At 36.3% G+C, this 18,552-nt stretch overlaps 1 protein-coding gene across 1 annotated transcript in view; it reads right to left on the reverse strand.

Annotated features, from left to right (window-relative positions):
* LOC145660600 (uncharacterized) overlaps positions 1-18,552 on the reverse strand; it is an 80,831-nt gene that overhangs the window by 24,405 nt on the left and 37,874 nt on the right. The window contains exon 3 of the mRNA XM_081725861.1: positions 7,162-7,887. Within this exon, the coding sequence (XP_081581987.1) occupies positions 7,162-7,796 (635 nt within the window). The 5' untranslated portion in view covers positions 7,797-7,887. The remainder of the gene's footprint in view (positions 1-7,161; positions 7,888-18,552) is intronic.

Consider the following 18,552-nt stretch of genomic DNA (forward strand, 5'->3'; position numbering starts at 1 on the left):
AAGAAAAATGTTATGATCGAGTGCCAACAAAATTCAAATAGGGTGAAAATACCAAAACTGAACACGAATTATTTATGAGTTTTTAAAAAGATATATACACTATTATATTTAAAAAAATAAAAAAAAAAAGATTATATCTAAAGTGACTTACTCATCAATACCTTACTCAAACTATTATAGATAGAAACATGGATTTGTACAGAATATTCCTTTGCCAAAAGGCAAGGGCTAATAAAACAATTTTAAAAATATATGTCCTATAGGAGACAAAGAGGTTTTTTTTTTTTTTTTTTTTTTTTTTATACGAAAATAGAATATATCATAAATTCTTGAGGTTAAGAAGATGGAACTAAGGGATAAATTCTTCATTAAAATTAACAGAAAACACGTTTCAATGATTGCGAAAACTTCGCTCCTATAGGAGAAAAGAGGGGGTTTGTATTAATAATCAAATTACCGATTATTTGTTTAGAAAATGCAGAATGTGAGGATTCGCTTAAGAAGGCGTAAAATTCAGCACATACACTTCTCATTAAAAAAAATTACAGGCCACGACCTTCGGATTTTCTTTCTTTCTTTTTTTTTTAATTCTGTTCCTGAGAAGGGGAAATGGGGTCAATTTCTATAATATTATAATTTTAGTTTTACTAAAGAAATATCCTCAGGTAATTAGAAACAAAGATTAGTGCAAAATGTCAGTAAAATTGCAAATTTGATTAGCATTCGGTTGATAAATCTGTCAGTACCGAAACTTAAAATAAAATTGAAAACAAGCTGTTGAGAATTATATCTGTAAATACTTTACTTTTGTATTGAAATCAATGTAATTCAATTGAGTGCAAGTATCTTACATGAAAAGGTATCCTAAGGTTAGTGACGAGGGCTGGCTGTATGGTTTCATCATTGAAGCCAATAAACTGGTGATATTAAATAAATGTTGTTTAGAATTATTTTATATTATTCCGATATGTGATCTCCTTTGATTAAAGTAAGGTCACTGGTTTTGGAACGCGGAAAAACGATTTAACTCAGCCTTGACTAGTGTTGTCCACGAGAGGAGACGTCTTGTTAAGGTTGAAGAAGTCTCGTTTTGTCTCGATTCTCAAATAATCTTTATCCTTTCTTTCGAAAATGTTCTCGTTTTTTTCTTTCTTTCTTTTTTTTCTTTTTTTTTCAAGTAATTTTATATCCTTGACTTTTGAGAGTAATGTACGTCAATTTTTGCACTTAGTAATAAGAAAATTAAATGCTGTGTGGGGATAAGTGTTGAATAATTAGCATTGATTAAAAAAGATACATATCGCCCGGATTTCTTAACCAATATAAATATCGAAACCAGACCCTAGCTAGGGGCAGCTAGGGTTTGAGCCCCTTTCGACCACCTTCAGCCCCCTGAAACTTTCATGTTTTGCTTCCTCTGCTTTGCTACACTTCCAAGTACACGATTCTTTTATTTGTTACTTAGACTTTTCTGGCTAGAAGGACAAGGTTGCTTATCCTCTGGTACCCCCGAAAGAAATTAGACATTTCCAATCAGCAAGAAAATACGTAGACACCACCAGCATACTACAATCTCTTCGAACAAAATCTCAAGGGAAAGTAGAGAACTAAAACTTACCAACTGACAACTGTGAAAAAAAAATGATGGTCATAAACAATAAATTGAAGCGTTCTATAAGGAATGAAATTTTTTGAGAAAGCATTCCAAGCTAAGATTTTCACTTCCTTCTCTTCGTTTCTTTAATTTGCAAAGCAATACAAAAAAGTTTTAACTTTTAACTTCTTTTTGTGTTGTTACTCAATCGTGGATGAAGACATACTCTTTCCTTCTTTCTTTATATACACTTCAAAAAAATCATGCTTAAATTTACAAATACACCCTCCATTCCAAAAGAAACCGAACGTTTTAAAAAAACAAAAAAGCAATGTACATTTTGGAACAAATCATTTTTATTAATCAATGTATTCCCCTTCTGCACTGATACACATATTTGCACGCTCCAACAAGTTGTCAAACGACTTCTCCATGTCCTTTATTGCAATGGTATTTAGGACGGCGGTCGTCGCCTTCTCAATGGCATCAATCGATGCATGCCACTTTCCTTTCATCGCCAAATGCAGTTTCGGGAACAGATAGAAATCGCACGGAGCGAGATCTGGTGAATAGGGCGAATGATGCAACCGAATAATGTGATTTTTGACCAAAAATTCAGTTACAAGTCGCGAACGATGTGATGGTGCATTATCGTCCAAAAGAGTCCAACTGCCGATTTCGCGATATTCGGGCCGAATACGACGAATTCTTGCCAGCAAACGCTTCATGACGCCCAAGTAAAACTCTCCAGTGACTGTCTGGCCGGGCTGAACAAATTCTTTGTGGATAATTCCTTTTGAATCGTAAAAACAAATCAGCATCACTTTAACTTTTGACTTCACCAAGCGACTTTTTTTGGGTGTTCCTTCATCCGGCGCTCTCCATTCAGCACTTTGCCGCTTTGTTTCGGGCTCATATTCAAAACACCACGTCTCGTCACCAGTTACAATCGATTTCAAGAAGTTTCGATCCTGCCGAGCACTTTTAACGATGTCTTTGCAATGCGCAATTCGATCAACTTTTTGGTCTTCGGTGAGTTTGTGTGGTACAAACCGCGAATTAACCTTCTTAAGGCCCAAAACTTCGGTCAAAATGCGGTATGAGGTTGTTTGAGGAATGCCTAATTCCATTTCAATAACTTTCACCGACGATTTTTTGTTATGTTTGATGAATTCACGCACTTTTTCGATGTTTTCTTCCGATAATCCGGTTCTGGGACGGCCTGATCTTTCGTTATCATCCAGCGTCTCTCTACCCGATTTGAATCGCCTGAACCACTCGTAAACTTGCGTACGGGATAGACACTCATCACCATATGCATTTTGTAGCATTTGGTGCGTTTCACTAAAAGTTTTGCCCAGTTTAACACAAAACTCAATTGCAGCTCGTTGTTTGAAACTCATTTTCCGATGTACACAACACACTGACAGTTGAAACGCAATAACTTTGTTGCCGTGCATCCAAATGTAATGACATTTATACCAGTTGTCAATGAGGGACTACGCCATCTACCGGTAAAATATTACAACAGATGGCACTAGTGGTACTATTTGTTTTCAAAAGTTCGGTTTCTTTTGGAATGGAGGGTGTATATGATTCATTTTATTATGGCTTGCAAACATCGGAAAACTATAAGGGGAAGAAAGGAAAATCACCCTACTACCTGCCTTAAGTTGTAAACTATAGCGCCAAAAATTAGGCTCTTGCAGAAATTGAGAATAAATCAATAAATATTTACCTTTTAAGTGCGTAAATTTTTCCCTTTCCATACTTTTTTTCCTTTAAAAAAATGTCATCCCGAAGAAAATAGAATCCGTTTTTAAAAAATGAGATACTTCGTTAGCTCATTTTCCCTACAGATATTTTATGGGCAATAAATAAACATATCACTTTATCGAAAACTTCCGAATACTAACATAATGCAAGTTGTGTCTAGGTTGAACTAAAAAATAAGTTTTTACTTCTGCTGTTCCCATATGACAAACTGGAATGGAAACCTTCAAAACAGAGAGGAACCAGTTCATTCAGTTTAGAAATCTGGCATCATTGAGTCCTTCGCGACCTCCAGTGCAGTTTGCGGTTGCTAAGCCACAGGGGGTAGAGGAAAGTCTTCCTTCTTCCAGGAAAAATAGTCGCTTATCCATGGCCCCGACTTTATAACAGGTTACGAGAGTTGGATTTCTTGATATGATTCCGAAATGAAAAATCAGTCTTCAATTTGAATATTTCCAGACGAGAAAACTCTCATGAAAGATATTGTGAACAGCGACAAATAGTGATAAGTTTCTCCCCCCCCCTCAAAAAAAAAAAAAAAAAAAAAAAGAATGTAGCCACTGTTCCTCTGAAGGACAAAAAGACGGTTAATGGCAAGTTTTTGAAAACTGCCATGTGGCAGTACGGCAGCTCAAGTTTTTGAAAAAATCGTTCAGAGGCAACCAAAAACATATCTCCGATATCTGCACCATGACGACATCCATGCACAGACATTGCAATACGTACGACTGAATTTCCGGAGTAATCGTTTGTTCAGTTGGTATTCGCCTTGCTTACAATTTACATCTGACAACATGTGAGTTTTATTCCGGAAAGTTACTCTTCGGAAGCAACGGTCAAACACAAGAGGCAGTTGAAGTATATAGGCAAGAACTTGTGATTTACCCAAAGAGGGACTTTAAGAAGCTTTGATAGTGGCTTGGAAGCTGTCACGTCTAATGTTTCTCCCCATCCGGAAATTAAATTACAGATCCTCGTATGAAGTAAATGTTCATATAAATTATCTTCAACATCCTCATTTTCCGTTAGATTTGAATAATTTAACTTTGGAATTAATTACACTTTCAGTACTCTAGAGCATGTGACTATAAATTATTAAATGACTTATGTAGTATGTTTTTTACACTAATAATTATACGAATGTGAATATGTTAGATAAACGGACTGACAGAACCACGGGATCATATCCGAGATATTTGTGCTTATGTACTGTATGAAACAACAACAAACTATTAACTTACATGAACTTTTCTTTATCTATGATGGTTGGTTAAAGTTTAATGTACCTTTCAGCACCGAGGCTGCATGAGACGTGAATCTACAGCTTAACGTGGGATTTGAACGTAAATTTCTATTGGAAATCGAACCCGATTCTCCAGCGCCGAACGCGCTGTGCTAATCATATAGTGACGAAGAAATTAGTTTATTACTTCAAGGTACAAATTTCAAGTGCAAATTACCTTAAAATTACGAAACTATATCAAGTATGCAACATCTACTATATCTGCGGAATATTTAATGTCAGTTGAAAATTTATGTTTGCTCAACACGTGTGTGTAAGCTGGATTAATCATAGTAATGGATACATTGCTTTGTGAAAATAATATGAAGATTGAGCTTAACTAGACTATTGGTAAATTAAGTAGTTCTTTTACGTTGAATAACTTGAGCTATTGAGTACAAAAGAGCGAAGATGGTTAATGATGTTCTCATGTGTAGAACGATCTCTACTCGATAAATTCTTAATAAACACTAGAAGCTGAAGAAAGAAAAAAAGCACAAAGGATAATTAACGTATTGCCTTTAGGATTGAAGAAAAGATAGCATACAATACAAGGTGGCGCGTGGGAGTGGGGATTTTGAAAATGCCGTAATGCATAGTAATATTATATATATTCTTACATCATACTGGGCAGAAGAAGATATACGTATGCCATTTACGTAAAAACAAAAATAACTCAAGTTTTAAAAATGTCCTCTAAATAGCGTCCCTCTCTGCAGTGACATTCTTGCATTCGCGATTGGATGTTTCTGGTAACTCTCTGCAGTATCACCGCAGTAATGGATTGAATCTCTTCACATATCGCAGCAGCTTTATATTCATTCAGTGTATGGGGATGAGTAGCAAACACACGATCCTTTAAATAGCCCCATACAAGGAAATCACACCTGTCAGACCTGGCGATCTTGCAATCTTGCACGCCAGTTCATATCGCCATTTCTTGACATGATATGGATTCCAAATAAGTCTCGTAAAGCGATGATCGATATCCTTGCTGTATGAGCTGTAGCTCCGTCTTGTTGAAACCATATGGATTCATTTACGGAATCGTATATGCTATATTATCATGGTCTCATAGCGTTGTCATATTTAAGAATAACTGTGTACTACGTGATTTAAAATCTCCCACTTCCCTACCCTGTAGAAATTAGTGAAATGAATAATAAAGATTACAATCACTTTGTTATGTCTGCCTTTTTGTAAATCCCTTTAGACAATCTCAATATACGATTTTTAGTGTTGTACTATTGGTCTTCTACCTCGATTCTTCCAAAAGATTTTTTAAAACTTTGTTTATATGCAGGTGTAATACAATGTTCAATTCAATGCCTCATATTTATTCCCTGCAGATTACAGGAGCCAATGATAAATGTAAATGAAATACGATGAAATAATGGTAGTTGAAGGAAATGCGAGTTAAGGAAAATGCATACAATGTCTATATAGCACGAAGATTTCATGACTGTGGGACTGAACTCTCAACTCAGTTCACCAATAGTGAGTGCTACATCCTGAGTCCGTAAATATTCAAGTAATGCCACAACAGACTAGCTCCTCTGGAACAGAAATTCATCTAAATATTCTGAGTTAGACAATGGATTATAATATTTCTCGAGACGTGAAGATAATTAAAAAAAAAAAAAATGATATAGATATAAAATCCAAGACACTAAAATTTTAAGGAAGTACATCAACTGAAATCAGTACTACAAAAGTATGTCCTGAAATGAAATCTTTGAGTTTAACTCTTACGATTATGTCTTTTAGGCTGCGGCAGACGGATGATTAAAGCAAGTGAACGATGATGGAAGAATCAGTGAAATGAGTATGTGGGAGGAAACGGGAGTTTCGCTACGGGCATATAATTTGAAGTACTCATCAACTACCTCTATAAAACTTGTTGCGGAAATATCTCAGGATTCTGAAACATGGATATTTAGATAGGGCACATACTGGTTCCTAAGTGAAGTCTTGACTCGACTACGGTAGGTTCCATAGTATTGGAGCTATGGACCTTTAAAGTTCATTTTTTCAAGTTTTTGGCAGCCTATAACTCCGAAAGGAAGCATTTGTGCACCCAGGTAGGTCTATACTTTTTGTCTTATCTTGGTGTCAGGAATCACTTCCCAAACGTTGTCGGTGTTGTTTTGAAATACCCTGTATAATATACAAATGTATATCCTCTTGTTTATGACCTATTGAAATGCACCATAAGTATCCAACAGTAATAAATGTATTGAGACTGTAGCCTACACGGGTAAAAAATGACACATAACACATTTTCCAATAACAGAATGATTAGCTCGCTCTTATCTTACCTGTTGTTTACATGTTTCCTAATGGAAACTCAGACTTAGGTAACTTTCAAGCTATATACGAGTATGTTTAACTAAAATAACAACATTTATGGATACCAAAGTACTATGAGTTTTACACGAAACATAATAACACGAACTAAGAACACTATACCCGTCTATCTAAATTAAGTGATTTTTAATAAATTTTCACAAACCTTGTACTTGAAGCAACTGCTTGCTTAGAAACGTACTTTCTAAGCTCCTTGCAGAGATCGATTACCTCCAACTTCACGTAGCATTTTTTAAGTTGCAGTCTCATCTCTCGAAAATCAAGTTCTCTTTGCACTAGACTATTATCACTGGGAACTTTTACAGAACCATTCTCCCTCATTCGACGACGTAAATTTGTACTTGTGTTTCTGACATAGGGTTTCCCGCGTTCTCCTTCAACTTTCATGTCGACGAAATAATTACCACTTCTATCTCGTCCAATTCTCAAAGGGTCTACGATGCTATTACTCCCGTGCTGACCTTCAATTTTAATAGAGTCCGTAAACTTGCCATGATAGCGCGTGCTACGTAAACAAGGTCTGTTGTTTTCTCTTCTAATACGCTTAGCATGTTTTGACCGTGCCCTGCCTCCCGTGAAGGAGGCTATGTCTATAGGCTCATTCTTGATATTTTTCGAAATATTATCTATGTTCAACAACACCTCTTCCTTCACATTTCCAGACAAATTGACACTTTCTCCGATTTCAGACTTGATTTGTGCCAGTAATTTGTTCCTATTAACCATAAAATTTCCAAGAGTGAAGCCTGATTCTTTGTTGTCGCTCATTTTAACTACCATACTTTACAATAGGTAGTATTCTCTACAGCATTGCATAGTTCTAGTGTAAGAAACACACACAAATTCACATTACTTCTTTTGAACAGTGAACCTAAGAAGAAGAACAAATATTAGTTAAAACAACTGAAAATCCAGTTAAGTTAGTAAATAGATAAATATTAATTATAAAATATGTTAATCGATTTACAGATCCTTTACAGTTCATCATTTAGTAGATATTTTAATAAACAGCACAGAAAATGATCTCAAACTCCTACTATTAGTGTATATAAGTGTAAATACTAGTATGTATATACTATTAGTATATATACACCCTGTTTCAAAAAGAATATACATATTTCGAATGCATATATTTATTAAACTTTAAGACATACGAATATGAAATTTTACACACATATTTACGAACCTCTCAAGTTCAAATTACAGATGTTCAATATGTCCTCCATCAGCGACACGAACAATATCACATCGATACTCAAATTCCTCCCATACACGGGCAAGCATGTCCTGCGTCACTGATGTTATGGCAGTACGGATCCGGTTCTTCAACTCTTCCAGGTTCTGTGGGAGTGGTGGTACATAAACGTTGTCTTTAACGAAACCCCACAGGAAGAAGTCACAGGGTGTAAAATCCGGTGACTGTGGAGGCCAGCTGAGACATGCTAAGTTGCCAGCTCTTTGACGACCAATCCAACAGTTCGGTAGAGTTTTAATCAGATATTCACGCACTTGGCGACTCCAGTGAGGGGGTGCCCCATCTTGTTGAAAAATGAAGTTGTCTTCGTGCAGCCTTCGAAACAACCAGTTTTGTAATATAGCGAGATACTGCTGACTGTTAACTGTGTTTCCACTAAAGAAGAATGGGTCGTAAACAGATGATCGGGATATCGCACAAAACACATTGATTTTGGGCGAATCTCATACATGTTCAATGACTGCATGTGGGTTCTGTAGGCCCCAAATTCGAACATCCAACAGGCTGTTTACTGACCACTAACACGGAAAGTCGCTTCACCACTGAACACGATGCGTTGTGCAAAAGTGTTATCATTGTCAATAGCATCCAGAATCTCGTTACAAAATGCCACACGTTTGCGTTTGTCATCAGGACGCAGAGCTTGTAACAGCTGTAACTTGTACGGCTTCATAACCAAACGACATCTCACAACACGCCAAATTGTTGTTGTCGGCACTTGTAACTCCTGACTGGCACGACGAGTTGATTTTGAAGGACTACGTTGGAAAGCAGTTTGAATTCGTGCAACATTTTCTTCAGGAGCACGAGGGCGGCCAGGACTTTCCTTTTACATACATATCCTGTATCTACAAACTGTCGATACCATCTGCGAATGTTCCACCCATTCGGAGGATCAATTTGGTACCTCAACATGAAATGTCTTTGCGCTGTAATCACGGAATTTTACTTTGCAAACTTGAGAACACAAAATGATTTCTGCTGCGGAGTAGCCATTTTAAACATATGACGGTTACCAAACAAAACAGAAGACAACTAACATCTAGCGGCTATTAATATAAATTAGACCAGACTATGTATTCGTTTCTCCAATGGCCGAGCCGAGACACAGCGATCGATAGTTTGGAGAAAATAATTCTTCGTAATACGTATATTCTTTCTGAAACAGAGTGTATTTGAAAACTAAAAATTAATTCAATTTCAGTGAGGTCTTACACACTGACTCTGCGAAACTTCAATTTCTTATGCACAATATAGTACGCTGTGCTGTACAAAATGCCAATATTCCGAATTGCCGCCTCAATACCTCCGACAGTGGCTTCTGTTGCAGCAGTTATAGGTCAACTTAAAAGAAGCGAATCAGCATGGTTCACCCGGCACTCTTCAAAGAACTTCCCCATCTCGTAATACTGCTGTACCATGCATTGCGCTATAAAGTTACACCAGTTCACTGTGAATTTCAATATGATTTTCTCGTTTAGCCTACAAAAATCTTACCACATCTTGTTGCTCCTCCTTTGCAGATAATACTTAAACATTCTGCCCACACTACTTCTAAGGCAACGGATAAATTAACTATATCGATCTCTAACGTGAACATAAACTAGCTGCGTTTGAAAATTGTTTTCTGCACACTAAAAATGAGAAAGAAAAAGTAAACATCAACCGATGACCTAGTTACGACCATCCTTCCGAATAATGGATTCTACTTTGTTTCCATGTGATTTTCGCGATAATATAACGTGTACACCAGTAAGCACGTACCAGCCGGTCACTAGTGAGGATCTGCGTGATGGGTAAACATTTAAATTTTATCAATATCTGACAACGGTCAGATCGTGAGGTCCTGAAGGGCTGATGCTTCGATCAAGGAAGTGATTGTACTTGTACTAATGGAGTATTCGAAAGTGGCCGTGGTGAATATGTTCTAAGACTAGTGTCAAAAGTTCCAGAGGACAGTTCCAGATTGATTGTCAGAGTGATCGTCGTTTTCGGCAGCTGGTATGGGTTTATAAACGCAGTATGGTAGACTTCTCAACAGCCCAATACAACTGTACCTGTGAGCAAGTGTCGCGTACTCATACGTATAGGATATTCTACCAGCTGCTTCTGCCGTCGCCCGCTCCTCAACAAAATTCATTAAAGCCAATGATTTACATGATACAAAGATGTGTGAACTGAACAACAGAAGACTGGAAGAAGATTTGTTAAATTCACCATTTTTACTACATTCCGTGGGTGAGTGTACGCATCTTTGGCGGAAATACCATGAGGCATTGAAGTATGGTGTCAAAATGAAGGCAGGAGGTTGCCCGTGCATAGCGTAGGAGATGTTTACATGGGAATTACTAGGCCTCTGGTAGTTGTAAACAAACAGATTACTGATATCTGGTATAACGATCTCCTAGTAGATTGAGTACATTCCATCATATTACACTTTATTTGTTATGCCGATGGTATTCTCAAGACGATAACGCACCTAACCTTCGCGAACGTCCTGTGTAAGAATATTTAAAGAACACTGGAGACTTTTAGCATCTTCCATGGCTCCCAAATTTCCTCAATCTCAACCACATTGAGCACACGTGGTTCGGTGTGTGTTCGAATAATGCGTGGTTCGATGTATTATTTGACACTTATAAGTGTGTTAAAAAATAATGAAATATACCACGAAACAATACATCCCAGCATGCGTTATACCGAATACTAGGAACCACGAAGCCCGTATTCGTTGCTGTTAAAGAAGCTGATTTTTTGTCTACTTTGGACTCACCCTTAAGTCAGACGATATCTGAGAATTTTGTTGGGAGCATCTGTGGGAATCATGCTCTGTAGGAAACTTTGTGTACCCGCTGCACATTACTGAAATGTGTATTTTTGGATGACATACGTATGAGTTTCTTTATACTGATATCGACCACCACTTCATGGTTTCTCGTATTCGAAATAACGCGTGTTGCAATAAGAGACATCATTTGGGAAGGAGAGGAAATTGACACTTCTCGGTTTCAGAAACACCTCTTATTTCAGTTACGAAATGATTTTTAATAAACTGTATATTAATAAAAGATGTGAAACTCTAATGTCAGCAAACTATCTTGTCATTGTATTTAGTGTTTTAATTTTATTTGTGTTATGTAAGCATGTTTTGGTCTTCACGTAAAATATATGATTTCGTTACGTGTGAGGATTAACAATAAATGGTCCAAACCAGGTAAAACCTTACTTTTCTTCACTTATAACTGCTGATATCAAAGAGTTTATCTATCGCGCATGTATGATACTGTACATAATTATCTTCATGTTTGAGCGGTAGAAATTAGTAGTCTCTCAATAGCAAGACAATAATTTAATTCATGTTCGTATTTTTTAAGTAATATTTTTTGTATGCCCAAATTCGAACCATTAATTTAGTTTGTCAGAACAGCTGATTGCGTTTATTATGTCTGTTGGTAGTAAGGTTAACCTTGCAGGAACTTATCCTGTACCAGGTGCACAATGGAAATATTGATTACAATTTAATGTCCCTCTATAACAGGGACCGAATGTATATCGTTGGTGTCCGAAGCAGAGGATGAATTTACCCTATAACACAATTTTTCTTTGAGGCAGCAACAGTAAAAAACACTTTATGTTAAGAACTAAATTAAGAGTAATTAACAGTGGTCGAAGTGAGACGGTATGCGCTGGTATGCCATACCGCCTCTGGTTTTTCAGTGATGAAGGCATACCGTCTCTGGTTTTTCAGTAACCAAGGCATACCACCATGGAACACTAGATGCGAAATACCTTTAAAAAATCCATTTTTATACACAATGGTTTTTATAGGTTGTCAACACGACAATTATATCTTTTTTTCTGTCGTTTGTTTTTAAAGTGAGGCGTCTTCAAAGAAGTTAATCTATTTTATATTTTGATGTGCCATAATTTCTTTCGTATGTATGTATGTATCTTCTTGTTTTAATTCATATAAATATGTTTTGAGCATGGGCGAAATTGGGAGTTGTTTGCTTGCATCTTACAGGGGTTTCAAATACCCTTCATTCGATTGCAGTGACGTGCTGTGGGGAGGGCGAGTTTGGCGCCGAAGTAAGGAGGCGCAAAATTTGGGAAGGAAAAAAGAAAAGATACATACAAAATGGTAGTGAAAAGTAATAAAAAGTACTCAAAATCAAGGAAAAGCAAGGTTTAGTTTTGAAAATTTTCTTGCATTTCGCGGCTAGTCTGTCGACCTCATTCGTATGTAAAGGGGCACCATCGTATACTCTCGCCCCGGGCGCTTATTTTCCACGGCACGGCACTACTCGAGTGGAGATCCAGGAGTTTTCTCGCAGGAAATTGTTAATATATATATATATATATATATATATATATATATATATATATATATATATATATATATATATATATATATATATATATATATATATATATATATATATATTAGCATTTTCGTGTATAATTTTCTATAATATAACATAAGGAGATATTTTATATTTTTTTTCCAGAAAGTTGTTGGTAATGGATCAAAGTCTCTCCATGATCCCCCCCCCCCCCATAACGAAATAGAAGCTCTCCAGTGGTTTTCAGTCATTATGTAAATAGAAATGCAATTTTTAGACAACATACGCTCACTGGATTTCAGCACTTAGATAGCCGCCATGTCGAGTCAAAATCGTAATAAAACATACCACATCTGCTTTTTTCCCACTTCAAACACTGGTAATTAATCAAATATTTTCTTACAGTGTAACCACAAAGAGTGAATCATAGGCGCCGATCCTGGAGGGCCGAGAGGCTCCGAACCTCCTCAAAGTTTACTTGGGCTCCTAGAATCTGAATATATTTGCTTGACTGAACAATTTAACACACACACTACTGAACGGGTCCTCCAATGTTACACAGAAATTGAATTTTAGTATTAAATTTAATATTTCACAACAGCTACTAGTTATGAAGATCTATTGGAGTTTATATAAGATAAAGGAAGGTAAGTAAAGATTGACATTTTCTCGCCTGTGATAGTCATAAACAGTAAGTGTTTATAACACAGATACACATGAAATATGTTCTAGCAAGTCACGTTAAAAACCTACATACAAAGCATGTTTGTTGATATTCTGCAAGTTTAGACATTTTTCTTCGAACCTGCAACAATAATTTTAGTATGAGGCTCTTCATGAACCACACTACACGAATGTTTGTTAATAAGCTTCTTAACTCTAGTCTTCACGAAATCGAAATACAATGGTTCATGTAGCGTCTCATACTAAAATTGTTGTTGCAAATTCGAAAAAACGTCTAAACTAATAGAATATCAACTTTAATGCTTGAGCTTCATATGATATAGTGGCTTTAATATTAACACTTACTTTTTATGACCTCCGTAGATGGAAAAAAAAGTTGATCTTTATGCAAAGGAGAGGATGAATACTCGGGATGACATATATTAATCTTAAATTCATAGTTTTCTGGGTTACTGAGACGAATAGTGACACTTTCCACGTCCTTCAAGCCTAACTTTAGCCCCTCACCATCGAGTGGTGAATAGCATTTACAGAAGTGTAACGCGGAAATCTTGGTGCCGATTTTTCTATTTACAGGTTTTGAAGTGATATAATAATGAAATTAAAAAAAAAAAAAAATAGATTCCGGCTAACACCACGTCTGCGCTTGAGGAGGATTCCAGAGAGCATTGAAATATGAAGAAAATGGCTTAAACACTAACGGAAGTTCGGAGTATAAGGTAAGATTTTGAGTTTCAAACTATGTACCTAAGAACACAATTTAATAACTATCTTAATATACACCTCTTTCCCTGGAATTTTAATTTCTCAATCTGGTGATCCTCTTACTTTATCAGATATTTAAACAAAGGGAAAAACCAGGGTGGAAAAAAATCATGATTTTTTTCAAAAAAATCATTTTTGTTGATTTTTTTTGACTTAAATCGATTCTTTTGATTTAAATCAAATCTTTTTCTTCATATAATACAAGTCGCGAACTGAAGAAAAAACATTAGGAATTAGCATTAAATGTTAATTATGTCATTTAAGTGAAAGTACTGGGTTTTAATTTTGAATTAATTCCCAATCGTTAACCTATTTCAATCCCAAACAATTAGTTTTAAATTAATTCCCAATCGTTAACTTATTTCAATCCCAAACAATGTTTCTTAAGCATTAAGGAAAAAGTACAGCAATGTATATCAACATGACACTTTTCTTTTCACGAAAGTTACTGATATTTGGCAGGGGCATATTTTTAAACAATTGGAACTAGCTAACGGCACGAAATACATATAAAGTACGTAAATTTCGCCTAAAATTAACTAACTCACTCTATGACCTATGGAACCCGGAGGTTCAATGCCATGTTCACAAAAGCTCTCCACTAACTTCTATCCTTAGTCAACTGGATCCAGTTTTTACTTTGTATTCCTATTTCTGCGAGATGCAACTTAATATTGTCCTCACATCTGCGCCTAGGCCTTCCTAATGGTCGTTTTCCGATTGGACTTCCAGTTAAAACTTTGAAAGCATTCCTACTTTCTTCCATTCTCGCTATATGTCCTGCCCACCTGAGCCTCCAAGATTTGATGACCCTAACAATATTTGGTGAATGGTATAAATTATGCAGTTCCTCATCATGAAGTTTTCGCCATTCCTCATTTCTGTTACTTTTGGTTCCGAATATTCGTTTCAGGATTTTATTCTCAATTACTTTCAGTCTGCGTTCTTCCCTCAGCGTAAGCGACCATGTTTCACAACCATACAGCACAACAGGCATAATTATCGTTTTATATATTTTAAAGCTTCAAATTCCTCGACACAATTCGCGACGATAAGAGATTTTGAACTGAATAATAACACGAATTCCCTGCAGCACTTCCAAAATAAAAAAAAATCAAGATGATCAGTTTCAGAAGAAGAAACACTTGTGATTGTTAAAAATATGCTTTATGTGACGTGAAAAACAGTTTAAATGCGAGTTGTCCGTGCATTTAAGACATCTATACATAGCAGGCACGTTTTTATACTTTTCTGTTGGCTATTTTATTTCCTCTGACAATTTTTCCTGCACAGGCGCGGCAAATTTTCTGCGATCACATCGCAGATCGCGGCATGTTCTGCAATGGGGTCAAGTATACACTTTATCAAAAGTATTATTCGATATTTTAACGCATCCAAAATTTGTCATATTACGATCCCGAGGAACTTTATGTATTTAGTACATAAATTTCGCCCCAAATTTTTAATTTTTTTTTTTTTTTGTTTCGGAGAGGGGATCAGACCCCTCTAAATACGCTCCTATTATCTGGAAACAAACAAATAGACGTAGACACAAAAGAGTTTTCATCTTAAATGTCCATGGCGATTTCCCCGTTGAAGTAGAAATTTTAAAACCTTGTGTTACAAAGACAAGAAAGCAGGGTTCACCCGTCACCCGTTCAAACGGGATTTTCCCTGATCGTTCCCTACATTATACTTGTTTTCATACTGTGCTTACATACATTTGAGTCTCATTGTACTATGATTATTATCTTCCATGATCGAAATGACAGAAGAGAAACGGGATTTTACTTACTTTCACTTTACATTAATTCATTTCGGAATTTGATTTAAATCAACGATTTTTATTAAAAAAAATCAAGTGATTTAAATCTTGATTAAAATCGTGATTTAAATCAGACTGATTTAAATCAATCCACCCTGGAAAAAACTCTTGTGTAGTTCGGTAGAGGCAAATACCATAATGTTGCAAATATACGAAAATATTGATTTTTTTTTTTTTTATCTTGGAAGCTACTGTAGGTAAAAAGTAGTGATTGTGCTACCTTTGTTCATTATCCTCTGTTTTATTACCAGTGTTCGCACCTTTATTAAAGATCGCATCTTATTAACACATACATCTGTATAGTAAGGTACGAAGCTGCAATCAAGCAAATTCTAGAATTCCTTTATCTATTTCTAGAATTTATGATATCTTCAGATGATGTTAATTTTTTAATCTGACCACAAGATCTACCTGATATGTGAGTGAGGCTTACTATGAAATACTAAAATTCAGCGATGAAATTTTTCAGCATTAAAATATTTTCCTTGATTCTTTCTTTCAGTTTCTGTACTAACGTCATGTCATAAAAACCTTTGAATTGTTCAACTAGAACACTGCTGAACATTTTTAACAGAAAAACTTGCGAAAATTTTAAGTTAGGGCAAATTCTTAATTCTTGAACTCGAATGATGTGATGAAAAAAAAAAATCTTCAAACAATTCTTTCTAAAAATTTGGAGAAAAATAATATTTTTACGTAACCTTTTCTTTTCTTTCTTCGAAAAATAACCATATTTAGAACGGAGAAATTTTATACCGTCTTTTACACACGAATATAGTACACAATTTGATATAATACTGTTTACTGTCTCACATGAAATGTGGCCTCAATCTCCGTTTTTTTTTCCCTTTCTTTCTTTTTCCATAGAAAAAAGATCAGTCCTGTTTGTAGGGAAATAAACTTTATGTGAATGAATTCCATAAATAAAATGCATTATTTTTCGCTACTCTTTAAATATGTAAAAGCGTACATCATACACTTTTTTATAATAAACATTGAATTAGGAACTGATCTTCAGGGTTGCACGAGTTAAACAGAAATGGGAGTTTAAATTGCACGGCTAAATAACAATATTAATTGTTATTCACGCATCTTTCATTAAAAATGAAAATTTTACGGAAAAATAGTGAATAAGTTTCCGCTTTATATCACTGGCAAAAGTACACACGTAACTTTCCGCTGCTAAGAATGTATGCAGGTAACAGACAAGTTATACTAGTTTCCATTTGTATGCTTTACATAGGGAGCTCCGTTAAAAATTGTTGAACTATAAACTTCGTGGAACATTATAGTCATTACTATAATACGCAACACTTTTTTGTTAAATTTTAAAATGTTAGTTATCTAATATTAAGTATAATTACATTGGACGTACTGTAAGGGTAGTCATGAGGATCCTCTCATGGAACTTGTAACGTTGAAATCACTACTACTGACGATGATTACATGGACCCATTTGGTAAGACATTATTTCATAAATATTATAAGATATTTTGACCGCCGTTTGATCATGCTAGGTATAAGTGCTTCCATTTGTAGGGAAATGTTATACAAACGGAAGCAAAGTCGGTCCCTGAGCTCTCCAATCCAAGGTGAGACGCGTGGCAGTGGGGCGACTACTAGAATCGTATCACAGACACTGCGCTACACACAATGAGGATGCCACCGCCACAAATCTTCGCCATCCTGAAACCCCTGCAAATCAGCTTACCGCACCATCCAACTTTACAATGAAACGGGAAGTCTCAATGACGGCAGCGTAGTGGCAGGCTGCGCACAGTGAGGATACCACAGACAGTTAAAGCAGCAGCTGCAAGAATTTGACGAAACCTCATCAGGACTCAATCAGACATGTCCCGAGAGATGTCCATTTCGAATCCAACAATTTCACGAGTGCTCATTCAGGACCTGGGACTCGAGAGCCTATAAACAACGTACAGGTGACTGATGCATTACGCCACGAGAATGGTGAAATTAAACGTCTTCTAAGCGTTACGCGGGAAATGGTCAAAGAATAATTGATGCTCAAAATAACCGTGTGTACACATCATCATCAATGCAAGCTGCTAAACGTGTTTCCAGAGTGCAAAGATCCCATTACCCAGGATTAGTCATGATGTGGTGAGGTATGAGCTTCAACAGCACAACACGGTTCCATTTTTGTGAACATGGGGTGAAGACATCGGCTACCACGGACCAAACCACAGTTTGGAGCCCATTGTGAAACCACTGAGTACCACCATGTTCCCCAAGTAACAGGATTCTGCTCCCGCGCACAAAGTCAGTCAACATATGAGTGGCCACGGGCCAACATCCCAGACTTTGTTTCCACATTAAACTGGCTCTCTTGCAGCATGGATCTGAAGCCGCTCGACTACAAACTGTGATTCAATCAATGCCTTGCAAGAAGAGACACCTTAATGTGAACTCCCTGAAGCGCGCTTGGATCAGGGCAGCCCGTCACTTTTCCACCAACACTGTTCGTAATTTAATTGACGAATGGGCCGCCGGACTTCGGGCCTGCAATCCAGGCTCAAGGTGGATATTTTGAGAACTCTTCATGCTCCACACTTCCATGTATCACCTTGCAAAACGACATCAATATATCGTAAACAATGTGACTGCTCCAAACCTCTGACAGTATTTATGAAATAACTATATATA

This window comes from Thermobia domestica, chromosome 9 (assembly GCF_964235325.1).
Source record: "Thermobia domestica chromosome 9, izTheDome1.hap1.1, whole genome shotgun sequence".
NCBI classification, from domain to species: Eukaryota; Metazoa; Arthropoda; class Insecta; order Zygentoma; family Lepismatidae; genus Thermobia; species Thermobia domestica.